At 40.8% G+C, this 22,692-nt stretch overlaps 1 protein-coding gene across 3 annotated transcripts in view; it reads left to right on the plus strand.

Annotated features, from left to right (window-relative positions):
* Positions 1-22,692, plus strand: part of PCCA (propionyl-CoA carboxylase subunit alpha) — a 437,395-nt gene that overhangs the window by 127,936 nt on the left and 286,767 nt on the right. For all 3 annotated transcript variants that reach the window (XM_061626591.1, XM_061626592.1, XM_061626590.1), the window contains exons 9-11: positions 5,631-5,709; positions 16,889-16,991; positions 19,649-19,743. In XM_061626591.1, coding sequence (XP_061482575.1) covers positions 5,631-5,709; positions 16,889-16,991; positions 19,649-19,743 — 277 coding nt within the window. The remainder of the gene's footprint in view (positions 1-5,630; positions 5,710-16,888; positions 16,992-19,648; positions 19,744-22,692) is intronic.

Raw genomic sequence — 22,692 nt, forward strand, 5'->3', positions numbered from 1 at the left:
CCCCCATGGACCACTTGAAAATTGCTGAGGGTCTTATTGTTATGTGCCTTCAAGTTAATTATGACTTACGGTGACCCTATGAATCATTGACCTCCAATAGCATCTGTTATAAACCACTGTTAGTGGACTACTTAATGATTTTTATGCCTGTTTTAGCAATTTTAATGCACTGTCCTAGATGCTGTATGATTTTTAATTGTATTTTTACAGACACGTTGCAGACCACCTAAATGAAGCTCGTGGACCACTGGTGGTCCACAGATCACAGTTTGGGAACCCCTGCATTAACTTACTATCAAAATGCATAACATTTTTAAAAAAACTATTACAAAATATATTAATAAAGTCAAATAAGACAAAATCAAAAATTCAGCTTTACACTTAAACCATCACAAAATATATTAATAAAGTCAAATAAGACAAAATCAACAATCCAATAAATGTAGGATAAATTCAACTTTACACTGAAATAATTAGGACTTAATATATGACTTTGATTTAGCTCTGTACTTCTGTCGGAAGGCAGAGCTGGGGTCCCAATCCCGGGGAGCTGGATCCCGGAGAGTTGGGAGAAGAGTATTCGGATGGATGGCAGAGGGAAGGGGGAGGAACTTCCCCCCTTTGGAGCGAAGACGAAACAGAGGAACTGCCAGTGATAAGGTCGCTTAGCAACGGGGAGCCTGAGCCCTCCCTGGACATTCTCACGCCTCCCCCTCTTTCAGGCTCAGAGCAAGAGGGGAAAGAGGGAGGGCTGCTCGCAGCCGAAAAGCGGGGAGGCAGTTTACCATCAGCCCCTCCCCTATCCCCCATCCTGGAATCGGAAACTTCAGAAGAGGAGGGGGTGATGCTTACCCCCTCACCGCGCACACGCAGACAGCTGAAAAGACAGGAGAGAAGGGGGGGAAGGCGGGCAGTACCTGAGGGGCAGTTAAAGAGGAGCGAAAGATTGCGCGCCCGTTTGGCCCCTTCTTAAAGAACAGGCGGGAAGAAGTCCCTTGCTCTGTCAACTTTCTCCCAATGCCGCAGGACCTGTATCCCTGTATTGCTTCATGAGAAAATGCAGTCTTTGTTTGGACATTACCCTAATAAAACACGAATTAACTACCGCCGTTGGTCTGGTTCCTGAGTCACATCCTGGGCCTGACAACAATCCAATAAATGTAGGATAAATTCAACTTTACACTGAAATAATTTGGACTTAATATATGACTTTGATTTAGCTCTGTACTTGTTAACAGACAAAACAATAAATAAAGCTAATCTACACTGTGGGTATTAGTCTTGTGGCACTCAAAGTGGCCACAGCAGTCTGGCTTAAAAACAGTTCTTGAGAGGGAGTGTTCTCACTAGACTAGATGGTTCACAGTTTGCTCCCTCAGACTGACAGCAGCAAAAGGAAAGGTCTGGGGAGGGCAATGATGTTAAGTCTTTTCCCCTCTAGCCTCCCAGATGTTCCTGTTACTTTGCCCTCCTCACAAATACAGAGCTGTCATGTACATTTTTATTCTATATGTGGCAGCCGTTCCTGTTTGCTTGTATCTGTCATTGATTTGTCTCTCTTTTGTTCTTGTTTGCCTTTTGGAAGGGATTATAACTGGTTTCTTCAAATTTTATTACCGTGTACACATGTGCAGTAATGATTTTCAGGGTTCAGCTCCCTCTCCAATCTTCTTAGATGTTAAATATCTAGGGAGGGGGTATCACATACATTTCTTAATGTAATGTATGTGGAGGCAAAATGCCAGTGCACTTCCCCCCCAAAATAACTGCCCGTTGAAATAGTAAGTGTTGTGAACAGGGACACTTATAGAATACAACTGTGATGTGGAGTGCTGTGGAAGGAAAAATCAGGGGAAATTGGGTGGAGGGAGCTTGCAAGAGTAGAGCTCCTGTTTGTGCTGGTTGCCTTTTTCCAAGCATTTTCTCCCACAGCAACCGCCTGTTTCACGTCCCAGGCTTTCCCTGACTGCTGTGGCTTGGGGCTAGAAATAGGAGGATGCATGTTTCAAGAGTGATGCAGTAGAAAGAACTGTGTGAAAAAACTCTTCAAACTGGTGCCTGTGAAATTGCCTTTCAAAATTGAAAAATACACACTTAAAACAGTGTCTGGCCTGGTTTGCACGTCACACATAGCCAAATCATGGCTCAGTGTGGGCTCTGGGTGAAGAGAATGCAGCCTCTTTGCTCCTACTTTGTCATTTGGTGGTATGCTGAGCTAAGCCATGGCTTGGCTTAGTGTGTCATCTAAATCTGGGCTTGTGGTTTAGTTCTCTCCAGTCTATCCACAAGCTGTAAGCAAGGCCTATCTTTGGTTGCAGCAGAACAACTGGGGAGGAACTAAGCAGACACTTTCTTCTCTCAAGGATCCCACATGCTTACATGTACATGCTAAGCCATGGTTTATCTTAGTGTGTCATTTGAACCAGCTCAGTGTGTGGAAGCTTAATGTGTGCATGTATATACATTTTTATAGCACCTTTACCTTTTCTGTGCCCCCTTTGTTCCTTTTTTAGAATATTAGTTACAATTGGGATGAGTCATAGGCAAGGCTTCTGGGTTTTGTTAAGAATTTCCCCCTACCTTTCCCACCAGAGAATGATGAATTCTAGAGCAATATCTTGCAGTGGATTTTTACCTTGTTAGATTTTATTAACTTTAACTTGTTTGTATTTCATTTTAAGTTATGAGATAAATTTTAATAGAAATGTTTAAACTTTCAACAGTTGTCTCTTACAGAACTGTGCTTAAATTTAACATTTCGTATTCATATTGTAAGAATATATAATACACTAAAACCTGTGATTTACATGGGTTAATACAGGGTTATCTCTAGAAGCTAGACATGGAATTCCTTCCTAAAAAGACATAGGCATAAATAAAAAGTCATTTGAGGGTCAAGTTCATTCTCATTAGTTACTTTCTTTGCTTACAGTACAGAGACTTCCAGAAAAATGCAATTTTTCCGTCTTTCCTGAAAACATTAAAGTGACTCAAATAAGCTATTTGCTATGAGGTCCTTTAACTGCCAGTTTTATTTGTGGCATATCTGGGACAAGAAGGGACTCTTGGCAAACAACATTCAGTCCAAATATATGTTGTGTTCAGTTCCTCTATGAAACACTTATAAATGTGTGAACTTATTTTCATTTTTCAGGAAAGGTCTGGTTCAGTGGTTAGCACAACACTCTCTCTTTGTAACTATTCTATATAAAATATATCCTGTGTAAAAAATCTAGCTGCTGCTTCCAAGTTTTGAAAATTTGACTGTTGCACAGTGTGCCTTCAGACTTTTTAATTTGTTTACTTTGAAATGAAAAACCGAAAATAGGGGATATTGCAATATCTTTTCTAATAATATTTAATCCATGATATCAATATGGGCACAAATAGAAAGAGACAGAGCTCACATACCATATCAGAAATCTCCATATTACACACAAAAAGGGACAATTTATAAGGTTGCAGACCTAGCCCTACCATTTAACTCAGTATGACTTACTTCTGAGAAAGTGTAGTTAGGATTGTGCTGGGGCAACATAATCCAAATGATGGGGAACTGGCGGGTGGTGGTGGTAGAGGAGGCTGAAAGCTCTGAGGCATCCACTTCCTGTTTGGAAGCCACCAGCCCATCTGAGTGTCAGCATCATTGGGAGCTGCACATGGGAGCTGGCAGGAAAGAGCCGGCTCCCATGAATAGGCATACTGGGGAGTAAGTGGTCCCTGTAGGCTGCCATGGGAATATTTGTACTGCTCTGGCTGTTAGCTGGTGGAATTCCTGTGGGGATTCGGATCTTTGGGAGCACTCTGAGGAGGACTTGGATGTTGCATAAGTCCCCCCACGGCTCCTCTCCCACCACGCCCCCAAAAGCTCCGTTTTTCAGGCTACCACTGGCTATTGCGGCCCTCCAGCTGTCAGGCTGGCAGTCCCAAGTAGACTCCTAGCAGTGCCAGCAGGGGCCTGGTGTCACTGTGGCTCAGCTGGGACAGGTGGTGTCTGCTGGTGCAGCCTGGAGGTGCCAGGAGCATGCCAGCTCAGTTGGGGGTCTGCCACATCCACCTCCCCCCAGCCCAGAGCAAATAGGACTTGGATTGCACCCTAAGACATTAACCAAAGTCCTGTCTCAGCTGTGGACAGAAGGTTTATTGCTAGATCTCTGGGTTGTTGCAGTAGATTGGCAAGGATTTCTAACTCCCAGTTATTTAACAACACAATGACTGCAACCTACTCACCCAAGTTATGTTCCTGAAAATGAAGAAAGCTGGGGAGAGGGTAACCAAGAGTGGATTTTGTGTGTGGAAGAACTAGTTCTGGTGTTCAGAACAAATTCCTGTGTTCATAGCTCTTTAATTTGTATTAAATTAAGTGTATGTCTTTAGGACCTGGTTCCAGTTGGTGGATCTTGAGCTTCTAGTAAAAATGTAGATCCTTCAAGCCTGAATTCTGCCTGCCTCTTCCTATCTAATGTAACCATTGTCTTCCATTGAATTCCAGTTAATTTTGGGGTCCAGTTCAAAGTTCTGGAGTTAATCAGTGAGGCCCTAAAGTGGTCTGGGACCACAGTATCTTAAAGCTTCCAAGCTCACTCAGATGCTCAAGTGCCTGATTTCGCTACTCTGCAACAGTTTGTTTGTTGTTGTTATTAAATTAATTAGATTTATTAGTTGCTTGATACCCAAAGGTCTCTAATGTTAAAACAAAAACAAATAGACCAAATTATGAAAACAAAACCATAAAACAACAACACCATGCAGCCATATGAAGCTTTGGCAGCATAACAGACAACATCAGCTCATCTCAGTCTCTCAAATGCCTGGGAAAAAGGTGGTGGTGGTAGTGGTGATAATAATAGTAATACTGTCCTCGCCTACCACCTTTGGGGGATTGCAAATCTTTCCAAGGTGGCTTGCAAGTAAAATAAAGCCACAGTAAAACACTATCAAAACGTAAGTCATCAGGATCTTTCCCACAGTGCAGTTGCTGTCAGCTCTGTGGGTGAAGCAGGCTTTGAAGGTCTTCTGTGTGCTCTGCTCAGCAACTAAACCTCCTTTATCTGTCTCTCCACCACGTGGGTTGCTGGGAACTTAAAGCAAGACTTATCCCACTGTAGCTGTGGAATACCCTTCCCAGAGAGGCCTGCCTGACTACTTCACTAGTTCCTTTTTGATGAGCAGCAAAGGCATTTGAATTGGGTTAGCTGAAACTGTGTTACTGATTTTTTTGTACCACCTTCTGTCGTTAGTTCCTCATTGCATGTTCAGCTGTTGATTATATTTTTAATTTTTTGAAATGGTGACTTTTTTGTTTTAAATGATGTATAGCTGCCTTCAGGATTTCTTCATGGGAAGGCAGCATATACATGTTTTAAAGAATGTATAACATTACTGTTACAGCTTTGATCTGCTATTTATACTAAATGTTATTAATTTAATTTGATATACTGTCATTCAGAAGGTGGTTGTCATTAATAACACTGTACTGGTAATTCAGCCTTATATATTCTTTCATGCCTAAGAGCTTTTTAATACGCCTGTAGTTGTCTACCCCATTATTGGACATGTGGTCAGTTGTCATGTCTGTATGACTTACTGATCAAAGTCTGAACTTCTGTCTAATTGTTCCCTGCTGCTAGGCTACCCCGTCATGATCAAGGCTTCAGCAGGTGGTGGTGGGAAAGGCATGAGAATTGCGTGGGATGATGAAGAGACCAGGTGAGATGCTGTCCAAAAACTAGTTTTGATGAATACTGCTGTTTCCAAAGTCCCATTAAACCACTGTGAACTGCCAGTCAAATAGATATCAAAGAACAGATTGAAATTGAACAGTTTTTGCTCTTGTCTCCTGGTGTATCTTAGCAGTTACTTAAACTGGAGTTATGCATGTATGCATTCTTATTGTAAGATGAATTTAGATAATGTCCTAAAAAAAATAGCCCAATAAATTGTCTATGATTTTTAGTTGCTGACATTTGAAATGTGTTAATTCTCTCTCTCTCTCTCTCTCTCTCTCTCTCTCTCTCTCTCTCTCTCTCTCTCTCTCACACACACACACACACACACACACACACACACACACACACACACACACACACACACACACACACACACACACACACACTGTCTCACACACAATAACTCACTGTATTTTGCTTTCGTCAGTAGAAAATAAAGTGGTTTTCACATTTTTCCAGCAGTTAGTGTTTTCTTGACTAAGCTATGTAAACAAAACAAACAAATGAATCAAAATTGTATCCTAGGTTGCAAAATTCTATCTTAAGAAACTTTAAAGCTAGGATTCTGCATAACTGCATAGACAATATATTTTATGCATATCAACAACTTTCCCTTCTGTTCCTTTCCCGTGCTTACTTCTCTTACCCTCAGAGTTACTCCTGAGGGTTGGAGGCCCCTCTGCAGCAGATTTTGGGGGCATGTGGGGAAAGGGGAGGAAAGGAAGTTCTGCTATGTGAGCAATACACCACTTGCACAGCATTGGATACATCCCTTAGCTCTTAGCAGCTTCAATGTAAAAAGTGTATGTAACTTTTTTTAAAGAAAGCTATCTAAACTAATAGCTGTTACCACATCTTGTGGTTGTGAATGCTATAAGTCACTTATGTGTAGGTATGGTGTGATCCAGGAGCTCAGTGGTGCTTCTGAGTTCTGTTCTTCCCAAAGCTGCCTGCTGGCAACCACCAGAACTCAAGATTAGTTCAAGAAGTCTCTTATATAGCATGGAAGTCTACTATTGGGGAAAACAATATTTAAAAATATGCAGTGCACGTGTGGATAAGCCCATGTATGTTCTACAAAGGCTCTCTGGTTTGCAAGTATGGAACTAACATTGAAAAATGTTTCATGGGGTAAGAACTCTTGATGAACTTTCTCAATAATATTTAAATACTTTAGTAACCCAATATTGATCATGGTCCCCAAGAACATAAAAAGGCTAGATCTATGTACTGCACACCACAATAAGCCATGTTATTTTAAAACATGGTTTAATTGTGAATGTACCTCTCCCTTGCTGTGCAGGTCCCTAGTGACTTCTTCCCCCCTGCGCAACATCCATGCAGATCAAGCAAGCCATAGTATGGCTTGTCATGTTGTCCAAACCTGAACTGTGGTAAGTGAGAAATTAACCACTTCACCACACTGGCTCTTTGTTCTTGGTTTAACTGTTGGACTAGGTCCTGGAAGACTATGGTTCAAATCCCCAATCAGCCATAAAGTTCACTGGATGACCTTGGGCCTGTCACTCTCTCTGAGGCTAACCTACTTCACAGGATTGTTGGGGTAAAATTAGAATGAGGAGAACTATGTATGCACTTTGAGTTCCTTGAAGTAAAATTGGAATATAAATGTAATAAATAAATAAATAAAGCCATGTTTTAGGAGAAACTGTCGTTTATCATGATGTGTGAACTATGCTAATTTGGTGTTCTTATTTTGTTTAGCTTTCTCTTTAATTATTCACTTTGTTTAATTTCTAACTTGGATTAAATTTAAAAATATGTTTGCACTTCAGCAAATGGAACACTTGGAAGAGAAAGCTGGTGGGCAAAGGCCTGCTATCTTTTCAGGAATCATTACTGTCATATTTGGATTTATTGGTCTGTTTTCCATGACACGAAGCCATGGTTTGTTTAGCCTAATTACGCTTTGTTGGATTGTTTGAATCCATCCCAGCAGCATAATTATGGTTTGTTTTCTGCCAAAGAGTCATGATTTGAAGCCATGGTTTGTTGGTGGTTTACAAACCTTGGCTTATTTTAACAATGCTTCACTTTATACAGCACCCAAATTTGGTTGAGGAAATACATTTGGTAGGATAAACACACTTTGCTCCTGATTTTTTAAAAAGATTTTAAATAGTTTTACATATAGATTTCTCTAATTATCTGGATTCCATAAACTCTTTTATGTATAAGTCATGGGTAGCATATACTCTCCTATGGAGCTTGTGGTCATGTGTGCTTTAGCCTTTTCTGAACATAGCACCTCCAATGCAGTGTATCACAAACTGCTTTTTAAACTTGGACAAAATTAAAATGCAGCCTAAGACCCAGGTGGGCTGCTGATCTTTGGCAAAAGGGGGGAAAAAAAGCTTCACAGTCTCAATAAATCTCCCACTTTTAGTTTTTGGAATTAGGTGTTTTATGTAATAGCCTAGATTAAAATAATTACTTCATCAGTTCTGTGTGCCCAAGTAAGGTTTGGACTTGTTTCTTGAACAGCAGCTCCCATGCCATATGATAAACTTCTTTTGGAACTGAAGGCAGTTTCATAAATGGCTTGTGGGAGACTGCCATTAAAAGGAACAAAGCTTTTTTTTCTTTTTTTTACTGAGCAAAGTAATTCTTTGAATTCCAGCCTTAGTGACTTGAATATGTATGCACCAACACAAGTAAGGGGTTTATGATACCACTGTGATGCACAGAATATTACTTTGTTTATGGGTAGCTCATCTTGAATGAATAATAAGCAACACAATCTTGAGAGAAAATCTGATCAGTCCTTGGCCTATGTCTTCCATTGTGTACATGCAGCCCTTCTGCAAGTACAGCTCTCTGCAAGGTGTGGCTTCTGACAGATAGAAGGACTGATATGGAGGAAGGAGTTGAGGAGGCTCTGGTAGGGAACTGGACCATGCCTCATAGTTTAAAGGCCACCTAATTTTTTTTATAGGAATGTAGCGCAATCTGTTTACATGACCAAGGTTATTAAGTGGCTTTAAAATGGCCAGAAATAAAGTGCCATGTACCAGGAAGATTCAAGATAAATCATGGGCAACAAATTCTAATTACACATGCTAAATTTCGTTGACCTAGGGGATCAGATATGATCAGGATCAACAGCTACTGATGTTTGTCTTGTTTGTAGAAAGCCCCAGGAATTCTGTTCAATGTTTATTTCTGTTTTGTGCCAGATGGTCATCTCACTGATGTTTTATTGGTTTTGTATTTGCATCATTTCCTTACACACAGACCATGCAACATAGTCAGACAAAGCAGTTTGACATACTGAAGAGAAAAAGGGAGCAATTTATAAAATTGGCTCCTAAATACTTTAGTGGGATTTCTTCATTTTAAAATTTATAGTTTTGCAAAAGCAAGTGTGTGTTCTGCTCGTTACCAGCTTGGTTTGTTATTTTTATTATGTCGTAAGCCATATTCAGCTTTAAATAATATGAAATAAAATTCAAGAAATCTGTGGGATATGTGTACTGCATGGTGGCAGAGACCCCAGCTGTGCCCAAACGGGTTGAAAGATATCACTGGCAGTAGCAAGCAGAAAGTCTCAAAATGGAAATTTCAGGTTGTGACTAGGCTGGTTATCAGCAGCTTTGGATTGATACTGCTCCTTGATACAGTTTATGGTTGAAGAGGGCTACAGTTGTCATCTCATGTATTGTGTAGAGGAGCGTGCACACATACAGTCCTTGTCCTAAATGTCCCCTTGTCTGAGTTCTGAAACTTTTGTGCTGGGATTCTTAAGAGAAGGATATGACTTCATCATGATTTTTAATTAACATCATTTTGGTGCTGGCTTTAGATAAAATGTCTATTAACTTTCTTTGAAAATCAGTGTAACTTCTACATGTCTTTCTTTAATATTTACATATATGTAACAGAAATCTGTTTCCATCAATATTTTTCAGATGGGCGATCACATTCATGTAAACATTTTAGGAAAAACCATGTCAAGGTTTTAGGGTAGACATAAGGCAAGCTACTTTCTCACGCTAGCATTTTCACTGTTTATTATAATGCTATTGCAAAATAGACAATAATACTTGTAGATCATATCTCAATCATCCATTGTTTTTGTTTCCCAATAGCATAATGCCTTTCAAATTTTAATAACACATTTTAGCAACGGGATCTACTTTTTATTCATTTTTCTACTACATATGCCTATCTCCATTTCTCTTCCTCTCTGCTTTCCTCCTTTTCTTCTGTTGCCTCTCTTTTTTATCTTCCCTTAGAATAACATGAAAAAGGGTGGTGTTGCAGTTGCTACAACCATTATAGGTCAAGACATGACCCAGTTTTGGGTCATGTCCCACCAGTTGAAGCTTAGTAGAAATGTTCAACAGCTTGATCCCATTGAGCAGCCATAGCTGCAGAAGCTTCTTCTGCCTTAGCTACAGCAGCATCCTGTGTTCAGGAAGACAGATTGAGTTATCTGGTTGTTCTCATATTTTGTGCCCTCCCTTTCCCTCCCAGAAGCACAGATGGGATATCTCTAAGGGGCAGAGGGGCCAGTTTCAGACTATCTGAGGACTTAGAATGATGGGACGATGATACTGTGGGGCTGTTGTAAGCTATATTTCCCCCTTTCTCTTGACAAATATAGGGCAACTTTTTATAGAGGCAATGGAGACAAAATCCCAGGCTATGGTCTGAAGGTACATGAGGCCAGCACCCTGCTGAAGCTAAGCAGGGTCAGGTCTGGTCAGTGCCTGGATGGGAGACTGCCTGGGAACCATATGTAAGCTGCCTTGGGTTTCTATCATGAAAAGAAAGGTGGGATATAAGAAATAAATAAATAAATAAATAAATAAATGAGCTGAGAATAAGTTTTAATACTTAGCTTTGGTTAAGCACATATTTCTAGGCCTCAAAGATATATGGATTATATAATTAGGCATATTGATTTTAACAAGACCATAAACAAAGGACTGTAATCAATTTTAATTAGCTCATGCATCAATTAACTTTAGTTATACATATTATCTAAAAAAATGCTTACAGAAGAAGCCAAAGAATTCTCTCATTCTCACAGTTTAACTAGCACCGGATCTAATGGTGCCAAATGTTTGTAAGTAGGTAGGATAAATAGTATTAGCAGTTTACTCTAGTAATGGGCACATGGGTTGTTGCCTCATATGTTCTTAAACTGAGAATAAAGACAAGAACTGCTTCTAACACGCAGATGATTTGTAACAAAGAAGTCTGAAATCTTGCTTTTGGTATAGATTTTTAAAAATCAGCCTTGCATCAACTAATAGGCTTCCAAAAAAGCTTTTGACACAGGATGTGTTTGCTTGCAACACTAAACTATAGTTTAGTGCTATGTACTCGTACTGGAATGAGCCCAAGTGACACTTTGAACTCGCACCCCCTGCCATCCTTTTATACAGCTAGGAGAATAAATTTGCTAGAGCTTAGTTTCACTCTCCCCTAATGCTGGATTGTTGTTATGTACAAACCAGAAACTGTGATTTAAAACAAACACTGGTTGGTTTTAGAACATATGAAATTGACTAGTTTTACTAAATAGACTTCATTTTAAACTATGATCTCTGCTAACAATCCACCATTAGGGGAGAGCGAAACTAAATGGCAGAAAGGCTTTCTGGCTGTGCAGGAGGAGGAGAGTGAACCATGCAAGCTTGAGATTTTGCTCAGTCTTGTTTTCAACTTTCATACAGCGCTAAACCATGGTTTAGTGTTATGTGCAAACATGTCCACAGTCTCTCATTCAGGCCTCCTGAATAGACTTCAAACTCCTGAAACAAAAGGATGCATCACGAGGTGTGCCTGTCGCCCATACTGTTTTATTTTTGTCACCAGGTCAAGACTTTCCTCTTCTCCCAGGCATTTTAGCATGTGTTTTAAATTGTGTTTTAAATTGTTTTAAAAAGATGTGTTTTTAAATTTGTATATTTGTTTTTAGTTATTGTAAACTGCCCAGAGAGTTTCGGCTATGGGGCGGCATATAAATACAATAAATAAATAAATAAATCTAGTAGGAATCAGTAACTGGTTAAAGGGCAGGAAGCTGATGGGAGGAGTATACTTACAGTGTAGAGAAATAAGCAGTGGGACCCCAACAAATCTGTATTGGGATAGTGCTATTTAATTTTTTGATTAAATGATATGGAATAAACAGTGAGCAGTACAGTGGCCAGCTTTCCAGATGGCACTAAATTATTCAGGGTGTGAAAACCCAAATGGATTGTGAAGAACTCCAAAAGATTTTTCCAAACTGCGTGAATGATCAACAGAGTGGCAAGTTAAGTTTACTGTAATGTACATTAGTATAAAGTGGCACATATTAGAGCAAAATAAAATAAAAAATAAAACAATTTCTACTTTCGCAAACTTAGATAGTCATAGCGAGTTCAGACCCTAACTAGGAAAGAGACTTGGGATTGTGCATAATCTGTAAAATGGGCTCCTGCTGGGAGGAATGGTGGGATATAAAGCAATGAATGAATGAATAAATGAATGAATGAATTAACTAACTAACTAACTAAATAAATAAAAACATCAGCTTGGTGCAATGGCAGTGAAGAAGGCAAATTCTATGCTAGGTTATATTAGAAAGAGGATTGAAATAAAATTGTCCTTTTGCAAATTATGTTGCAGGCACATTTGGAATCCTGTGTACAGTTCTAGTTGTTGTCTCTCAAAAATAATGTCACAGAGCTGACAAAGGTGCAGAAGAGGGAGACCAGTATGATCAAGGGGCTGGAGCCCCTTCCCTATGAGGAAAGGTTATGAAATTATTCATGGTGTGGAGAAAAAAGTGGATGGATAGAACTTCTACTGCCATCCTATAACACTGAGAGATGCCTAATTTTTATTTTTATTTTTTTATTAAATTTATATACCGCCCCATAGCCGAAGCTCCCTGGGCCGTTCACAACAGACAATATCAAAATACAATAAAACACATATTTAAAACAATTCAAACAGCATTAAAAATGGGCTTCCTTAAAATTTTTAAATTTAAAACGTTTATAACACATATCAAGCACATATTAAAACACTTATTAAAATGCCTGGGAGAAGAGGAAGGTTTTAACCTGGCGCCGAAAAGATAGTAATGTTGGCGCCAGGCGTACCTCATCAGGAAGACTATTCCACAATTCGGGGGCCACCACTGAGAAGGCCCTTGTTCTTGTTGCCACCCTCTGAGCTTCCCTTTGAGTAGGCACCCGGAGGAGGGTCTTCGATGTTGAGCGTAGCGTACGGGTAGGTTCGTATCGGGAGATGCGTTCCACCAGATATTGTGGTCCCGCGCCGTGTAAGGCTTTATAGGTTAAAACCAGCACCTTGAACCGGGCCCGGAAACATATAGGCAGCCAATGCAAGCGGGCCAGAATCGGTGTTATATGTTCGGACCGCCTGGTCCCCGTTATCAGTCTGGCCACTGCATTTTGCACGAGCTGCAGTTTCCGAACCGTCTTCAAAGGCAGCCCCACATAGAGCGCATTGCAGTATTCTAATTTAGAGGTTACCAGAGCATGGACAACTGAAGCGAGGTTCTCCCTATCCAGATAGGGGCGTAGTTGGGCCACCAAACGAAGTTGGTAAAAGACAGTCCGTGCCACTGAGGCTACCTGAGCCTCAAGTGACAGGGATGGTTCTAAAAGAACTCCCAAACTACGAACCTGCTCCTTCAGGGGGAGTGTAACCCTATCCAGAACAGGTTGAACATCCACCATCCGGTCGGGAGAACCACCCACTAACAGCATCTCAGTCTTGTCTGGATTGAGCCTCAGTTTATTAGCTCTCATCCAGTCCATTGTCGCAGCTAGGCAACGGTTCAGCACATTGACAGCCTCACCTGAAAAAGATGTAAAGGAGAAGTAGAGCTCTGTGTCATCAGCATACTGATGGCAACGCACTCCAAAACTCCTGATGACCGCACCCAGGGGCTTCATGTAGATGTTAAAAAGCATGGGGGACAGAACTGACCCCTGCCGAACTCCATACTGGAGGACCCAGGATGCCGAGCAATGCTCCCCAAGTGCTACCCTCTGGAGACGACCCGCCAAGTAGGAGTGGAACCACTGCCAAGCAGTACCGCCAACTCCCAGATCAGCGAGTCTCCCCAGAAGGATACCATGGTCGATGGTATCAAAAGCCGCTGAGAGATCAAGGAGAATCAACAGAGTCACACTCCCCCTGTCTTTTTCCCGACAAAGGTCATCATACAGGGCAACCAAGGCTGTCTCCGTGCCAAAACCGGGCCTAAAACCCGACTGAATGGATCCAGATAATCGGTTTCATCCAAGAGTGTCTGGAGCTGGCCGGCAACCACTCGTTCTAGGACCTTGCCCAGAAATGGGACATTTGCTACTGGCCTGTAATTATTAAGGTTTTCTGGGTCCAGGGACGATTTCTTCAGAAGAGTTCTTACTACCGCCTCTTTCAGGCAGCTAGGGACCACTCCCTCTCACAATGAGGCATTAATCATTTCCCTGGCCCAGCCGGCAGTTCCAGCCCTGCTAGCTTTTATTAGCCAAGAGGGGCAAGGATCCAGTCTAGAGGGGGTTGCACGCAGCATTCCAAGCACCTTGTCAACGTCCTCAAGCTGTACCAACTGAAACTCATCCAAAAAATCAAGGCAAGACTGTGCTCTGGACACCTCATTCGATTCAACTGCTACAACATTGGAGTCCAAGTCCTGGCGGATGCAAAAGATTTTATCCTGGAAGTGCCTAGCAAATTCATTACAGCGGGCCTCAGATGATTCCACCGTGTCCCTAGGGCCAGAAAGCAATAGCCCTCGGACAATTTTAAAAAGCTCTGCTGGATGGCAGATGGATGATTTAATAGTGGCAGCAAAATATTGCTTTTTTGCTGCCCTCACCGCCCCTAAGTACAACTTAGTGTAGGCACTTACCAGTGCATGATTGCATCCATCAGGAGTTCGCCTTCATTTGCACTCCAGCCGTCTCCTATCCTGTTTCATCACTCTCAGCTCCAGAGTATACCATGGGGCTGTATGAGCTCTACACAGGAGAGGGCGTGCAGGAGTGATCATGTCAACTGCCCGGGTCATTTCTGCATTCCACAGTTTGACCAGGGTTTCGACAGGAGTGCCAGCCCTATCAGCTGGAAAGCTCCCCAGAGCCCTTTGAAAATCATCAGAAGTCATTAGTCTCTGGGGGCGGACCATCTTAACAGATCCCCCACCCTTGCAGAGGGAAAGAGCCGCTGTAAGTCTAAACCTCAACAAGCGATGATCTGTCCATGACAGAGGGACTGATGTAAGGCTCCCTACCTTCAGATCATCATCTCCATGTCCAGTAATTAAATGAATGTGCAGTAGAGTCAGGACAAATGAAAGTGCATCTTTATACAATACATAGTTAATTTTGTGGAATTTCTTTCCCCAAGATGTTGTGATAGCCACTAGGTTAAATTGCTTGAGAAGTGAATTATAGAAACTCATGAAGAATAGATCTCTCAACAGCTATTGGCATAATAGCTAAATGAGTCTTCCATGGATACCTCTAAACACACCTTCAGGGGCAGAGGGAGAGATGCCTTTATGCCCTTCTTGTTTTCTTCCTGGCAGCAATGTGGCTGGCCATGGTTAGAACAGGATGCTGTACTAGATGGACCCTTGGTCCTCTCTAACAGGACTACTTCTATGCCTACCAGATATGGTTGTTGAACATCTGAGAACTCTAGATATCCACACGTGGGTGTAATATTTGAATAGTGTGGTGCACTCTTAAGACCAAATTATGCTGTTAGTCACTGGATTTGTATGTGGGATATTGATCATAGTGTACCAACTTAAAAAGGATTTTATGTGCATACATTCAAACATTGCACCCATAGGTGGCTGTCTGGAAGAGGCTAGGTAACTATGTCTGATGGGTGAGAAATCATGATCTCTTTCCCTCATAGCATACAGGGAGAAGAACAGGGGGAGTGTTACCTGAATTGGACCTATGTGAATTTTTTTTTATAGGTAAAAGACATCTGTGTTATAACTAATTCTTAGTAACAGTTTATTTTGCCTTTTCAAGATAAATGAGCATCAGTCACATTTTTTTATACCACTAGCAACCTCTGTTGCCTGCCTAAGTTGGTGATTATGCTCTAACCTATTCTCAGGAAGTAGTACTGGTGGCCTTCTGCTGTGACCCATGGGGTTTATCCCATGAAAGGTTGCAAGATTTCTTACGCTTTTTGGTATCAACATGAAATCTCTGGGAGAGATGGGTGATATATCAGTAGTATGCTGGTGACACTTGGCTCTAATTCTCCTTTTCAGTGGAATCAGCAGAGATGATGAACTTAACCAATGCTATGTGGTCAGCAATGAAGGTTAAAGCTCAGAGAGTTAAATTCCCTTTCAAAGATAGTTGTTTCTAGATTCAGCCCTACTTCTGACTAAGGTGTAGCAGCAATGGCCAGAGTACCTTTGGCCAAATAAGTTTAATTTGCAAGCTGCTATTGCTCCTAGGATATGGTGACCTAGCTGCTATGATACCTATCTGGGCCATTCTAATGTGCTATATGTGGGGTTGCCCTTGAAAGCTTTGTTTCTTTTGACTTATTCTTTTGACTTGTTTTGTATTATGCTGTGTTATTAGTTGCCATGATTGTTCAATGGAGCCATATTTGGCAGGTTACAAATCTTTAAATGAAATATGCATTGACCATTGGAAGATCTGAGTAACTTTGGTACAATATGTCAAATCTTACTTCACAACTATGAGGGCAAGAAAATTACTTAGGTAAAACAAAGCAAGCTGTGATTATTCAAGAGATCTGATTTTGTACTTGGTAGAATGAAGGGAGAGAGACAAAAGATAGCGCTGGTTATTATTTCCATTTACTTATGGTAAATGTTCCAACTGCACCTCCTTATATTGTGTTAGAGACTCAGTGCTGCCTTTTCCCTGATTATTTTTGGGTGGATACTTGTTGGGCAATACAGAAGGCTTCTTTCAGAAGTAGGGGCCTTGGAAACCCTACTGAACATGTAGAGCTCCTTAGGCAGACCAAGTATTTGACTTAAAATAAAATGAATATATTGATTTCTGTATTTATTTATTTATTTAATTTATATCCCACCCTTCCTCCCAGCAGGAGCCCAGTATTTCTAACTGTTCCATTTGTTTGCCTTAAAGGGAAGGCTTTAGATTTTCATCTCAAGAAGCTGCTTCAAGTTTTGGTGATGACCGATTGCTAATAGAAAAGTTTATTGATAATCCTCGTCACATAGAAATTCAGGTTTGTATCTTCCTCTCCATATTTAACATCTGAATTCTGGTGATTTCAAAAGGTGTCTTGAATTTTGTGTCTCCTCTTGTATTTTTCTCTTACTAATTCAGTAGACATGATTTTGTATAATAAGAAACAAAGTTTTAGCTGAAGGACCTTTAATTTGGTTTTGTCTCTACAAGTCTTGATATGTAAAACATATATGTGGTGGCGTTTATGCCGCCAATTATGCCGCCCGACAAGATCGGCCACACAGGGCCTTCTCTCAATCCCGCCAACAAAAACAGCCAGATTGGCGGGTACTAGAGAGAGGGCATTCTCAGTGGCGGCCCCCACTCTTTGGAACTCCCTCCCACAAGATCTCTGGCACGCCTCTTCCCTAAATGTGTTTCGGAAAGCCTTAAAGACCTGGCTCTTTCAGCAGGCCTTCGGGGTATCCGGGGAGGGTTAATTGTTATAACTGTAATGCCTCCTGCCCAGTTTTAATATTGTTGCTGCAGATGTATTGTTTTTATATTGTATTATTATATTTTATCAATTGTATTCTAACAAATTTGTAAGTCGCCTAGAGTGGCCATCGGCCAGATAGGCGACGAAGAAATTAAATTTATTATTATTATTATTATTATTATTATTATTATTATTATTATTATTATTATTATTATTATTATATATGTGGATACTGATGAGTTGATCTTGTATGACAAGAAATCTATAATATATACCAATCTCCTAAAAGTCCTACTTCTTCCAGTCTAAAATACAGAATCCTTATCATTTCTGTCATATGAATGTTTTGATGCTTGGAATATATTTTGACAGCAATTCAATAACTTCAGAGAACAAAACCACTTTAGTATATATATAGGCAGCTTAAAATAGATGATAAGAAGTAGATTAACCACTGTGCTGGCAAGTAGTACTATCAAAACTCAAGCTTTCTTAGGATCAGGACGTTGCCATGTTTAGCTGCAGTGCCTAGGACCCAAAGATCTGGACAACTATTTCTGCATAGTTACCGGAGCTTTCCACGAAGAGCAGCTGCCCATGCAACAAGAACCCCACTGCTGAAATGGAAATTTTAAAGCATTTTTTTGTATACTATGGTTGCTCTTCACTGGAGTTTCTCTTTGGATCCTTGGGGTGGGGAAATGGGGAAAGACCCAGGAGGAAGGGATCTCCGTCTCTGCTTAGGAACAGTTTATTGTAATAAGCCCAATGCATTTGAAATGTAAAACTCTTCTTTAGATACAGCTCTCTTTCTATTTTAAAATACTTCCACAAAAGTGTGCTTTTTGTCCTGTCTCCTAGTTCTGTGCAACAAAGAGGACTTTGGACTTGTATTTCTCAAAAAGCAGCCCCCCCCTATCACAGCAAACTACTTTTGAAATCAGAGTGTGGGTGGGTCCACGGACAACTTTTAAGAACAGTTTGATATGGTATAAAGTTAGGTGCTCAAAGAATAAACATTAAAAAAGACCGCTATGTTTGCCTAAGCCATTGGGCATGCATAAAGTAGTTCTCTGGATCCTTGCCATAGACATTTTAGCAGTAACGTCAAAGCAAAGCAATAATGTCAAAAGTTTTTGTCCAGTTATAAAGTAGTATACTGTAAAATCTAAGGAAAAAAACCAAAATCTGTCCTGGGAAAGAGAAACAGAATTTACATTTGGTTGACATGGAGTTGTAGTGCTGACTTGGAATATTTGAACTAAAAGTATTTATTTTTAATGATTGGCTGTGAAGATTCCTTAGTCTTATTTGGAGTTAAGGATGTGTGCAAATTTATACTGGAGAAATCATTGGCTTGGAGTGTGAGTGGGATATATATATATTTGTGTTTCTAATTCTCCTCACATATGCAGCCCCTCTCCCCTCATAACTGGGTTCAAAGAGTTGAGGCACCCTGCAGAGTGTATTTTGTGTGTGTGTATGTCTGTGAAAGAGATAAAATTCCCGCACAAGTGGAATTTTGTTCTTCGTGTGCAGTGGGATATTTTGAGCCAAGGCACCTTTTTTGAGGGGGAAAAGTGTTTTTTGTAACTACAGCGCTACTAGAGATGTGAATCTTGCATAACTCCTTCCAGTTTGTAGTCACAGGATCCCCCACGTGGAACAAGCTTGCAGTGTAAGCACACTTTCTTTTAAGTAAGTTTTGTTTAATATGGTCAGAGTTTTTCAAAAGTAAATGTACATCAGATCAGGATGCCGAAATAACAGGATTTGTTTTGTATTGCTTATTTGACCTTCATCCTCAGTGTGCATTTTTTAAAAAAAATTGCAAACCAAATTTTCCTTTAAAATCCTTAGAGAGAAACTGCTGACACTTTACTCTGGTTCACCAAATGTTGTGCATGTAACCCCATGGTATAATATTATGTGCAAACACACCCACTGTATTCTGACAAACGCAGTGTGGTCCAATTTATTTGCTACCTGGTTTTTGAGAAGCACAAGGCTTGTAGAGGGAGAGATTTCTTCCTGGAATGCAACAACCAAACAGGGCATGAGAAACTCTGAAATAATGAGTATTTGTTACTGATACTTTGTTTAAAACATTTTAATGTATTTTTTCAATGTAACTACATATTTCCATTGATGTTGATGGTATTGGGATGGAGAGAGAAAAGCAACACATTTATTTATTGACAGTGACCTTCTACTAGGTATTGGCCGATAAGCATGGCAATGCATTATGGCTGAATGAAAGAGAATGTTCTATTCAAAGGAGAAATCAGAAAGTTATTGAAGAAGCACCAAGGTGAGTGTGTGTGCTCCTTAGGAATATAAATTATCTTTTACTATTAGTTCTTAATTGTAAAAAAATAATATTTACTGCAGAGGGTAAAAAGAAAAAGAGAACCAATGTATTCATTACTAGTCTAGAGTTCTTTCATATTTCTTACCACAGAGACTATTAAAAGGTAGAACTAGTAAGTTCTAATTTGTTGCAATATTATTTTGCAATAATACTTTGTGCCATGCGTTCTCTGCTATGATGGTCATGGATTTCTGAAATCTTATTCAGATTATAAGGATTGTAGTTTGACATTTCAAACTTTGAAATGCTGGAACACCTTCATAAAATTATCAGGTAGGCAATATTAATGTGTGAAATGACATAGAGCATAGATAACAGAACACATAAAATGTCGGAGAGTCGCGATGCTGGGGACGGAGAGTGCTGAGCGAGCTTATGTGTGTGTGTTTGAATCTTTGCTAAAGTTTATACCTTCCCTGCAAATTAGTCAGACAGAGACTTCAAGCTTTAAAATAAGAAATAACTACTTTATTCTAGAAGTACATGCTTGATAGGAAAGAGTCCTATATAGCTAACTAGCTAAGTTGGAGGCACAAACACTGAGCCCAGTGCTTGCCCTCATGCTTGGAGGAGAGGGAGAGACAAAAGGAATATGTCTGCTCCCCTCTTGAGAGAAAGAAAAAGACTGGGAAGGAGGGAAGGAACTGGGATCGACATCCTCTGCATATCAGTCTAGCAGGAAGGAAGAGACAGCAGGAGATAAAAGGACAGGTATAGCCTAGCAACCAAGAGGTCTCCTCTCTAGCTACCCTTTTTAACCCCATGCAGCCTCAACCCAAGTTGGAGTTGAACCCCATATATTCCAACATAAAAGGTCCCACAGTATGGTTTGAAAGTATGTAAGGCCACCACTCTGCTGTGAAACTAAGAAGGTCCAGGTCTGGTCAGTGCCTGGATGGGAGACCACCTGGGAACCACATGTATGGTGCCTTGGGATCCATGACAGAAGAAAGGTGGGATATAAATGTAATAATAATTTTAAAAGCACACGTGTGCTGATGGAATAATTTTACACACATGCTGTATACTGTAAAGCCTAAAACTCCAACAATAAATAAAAGTGCATGATCAGGTTAGAACATTCATAAGAATGTAAGAACAGCGTGCTGGATCAGGCCAGTGGCCCATCTGGTCCAGCATCCTGTTTTCACAGTGGTCAACCAGATGCCCATAGGAAGCCCACAAGCAGCACCTGAGTGCAAGAGCCCTGTCCCCTCCTGCAGCTACCGACAACTGGTTTTCAGAAGCATACTGCCTCCAACTATGGAAGCAGAGCACAGCCCTCATGACTAGTAGCCATTGATAACCTAATACTCTTTTAAAGCCATCTAAGTTAGTGTCCCATCACTGCCTCTTGTGGGAACAAATTCCATAGTTTAATTATGCGCTGTGTGAAGAAGTACTTTCTTTTGTCTGTCCTGAATCTTCCAGCATTCAGCTTCATTGAATGTCCATGTGTTCTAATGTTGCGTGAGAGGGAGAAAAACTTTTCTTGATCCAGAACATGATCCACAACATGCCATACATAATTTTATACACCTCTATCATGTTGCCTCTGACTCGCCTTTTCTCGAAACTAAAAAGCCCCAAATGCTGCAACCTTTCCTCATAGGGAAGTTGCTCCATCCCCTTGGTCATTCTGGTTGCTCTTCTCTGAACGTTTTCCAACTCTACAGTATCCTTTTTGAGGCGAGGTGATCAGAACTGTAAATAGTATTCCAAATGTGGCCGCAGCATAGATTTACACAATGGCATTATGATATCAGCAGATATTATGTTCAATACCTTTCCTAATGATCCCTACATTGGAATTTGCTTTTTACATAGCTGCTGCACACTGGGTTGACGTCTTCATTGAGCTATCCATTGTGACCCTAAGGTCTCTTTATTGGTCAGTCACCGCCAGTTCAGACCCCATGTGAAATTAAGATTTTTTTTGCTTCAGTATGCATCACTTTACACTTGTTTGTATTGAATTGCATTTGCCATTTTACCTCCCATTGACTCAGTTCGGAGAGGTCTTTTTGGAGCTCTTTGCAATCCCTTTTTGTTTTAACAACCCTGAACAATTTAGTATCATCAGCAAACTTGGCCACCCCACTGCTTACCCCTTATTCTCCTGTGCATGGAAAAGATGATATCAGGTGGGTAGCTAGCTCCACCTAGGGTTGAAAGCAGAAGAGCACTGTTGAATTTTGCAGGGACTTCCTGCTCTGCGTAGCTCCTAGGCCCAGTTCTCTTCCGCCTTCACCAAGATTGGTTGATCACTGTCTCTGCTCTGTGGTTCAGGCCCGTATAGTTTATTTATTTATTTATTTATTTATTGCACTTGTATACCGCCCCATAGCCAAAGCTCTCTGGGCGGTTTACAGCAACCAAAAACATTAAAACAAATGTGTTTGTGTTTTTCTTCCCCAAGTTGTTCTGTTGTTTCCCCTTCTACTCCCAACCTTGTTTCTCACTGTCTTCCTTCTTGTTTTTTTTTTAAAGTTTTTCATTGTTTCTCCGCTCCCAGAGTATCTCACTGCAGTGTGAAGCCATCCAGGACAGGAGCACACCACCACCCCCTCCACCAGAACCTCACTGTGGCGCAAAGCCATCCAAGACAGAGGCTTGGCCCCCTCCATCAGAACTGACATGCTAAGGCCACTTGCTAGTTAATGCCCCCCGTGCTAGCCTCACAGCCTTCAGCTATTGGGACCTTAGTGGTAGCATCCTAGCAGCCTCAACACCCCCTCTCCATATTGGCTGCAACAGCGCTTGCAGTGCAACGTGCAGGAGAATCAATCTCCCTACCTCCACCATCAGCGTTTGTTTCCCCACCTGTGGAGGGCTGCTGTGAGGTACTCCACCTTCATTGAGATCACTTCTTACCCCCCCCACAACACC

The sequence above is a fragment of the Rhineura floridana genome, chromosome 5 (assembly GCF_030035675.1).
Source record: "Rhineura floridana isolate rRhiFlo1 chromosome 5, rRhiFlo1.hap2, whole genome shotgun sequence".
Taxonomy (NCBI): domain Eukaryota; kingdom Metazoa; phylum Chordata; class Lepidosauria; order Squamata; family Rhineuridae; genus Rhineura; species Rhineura floridana.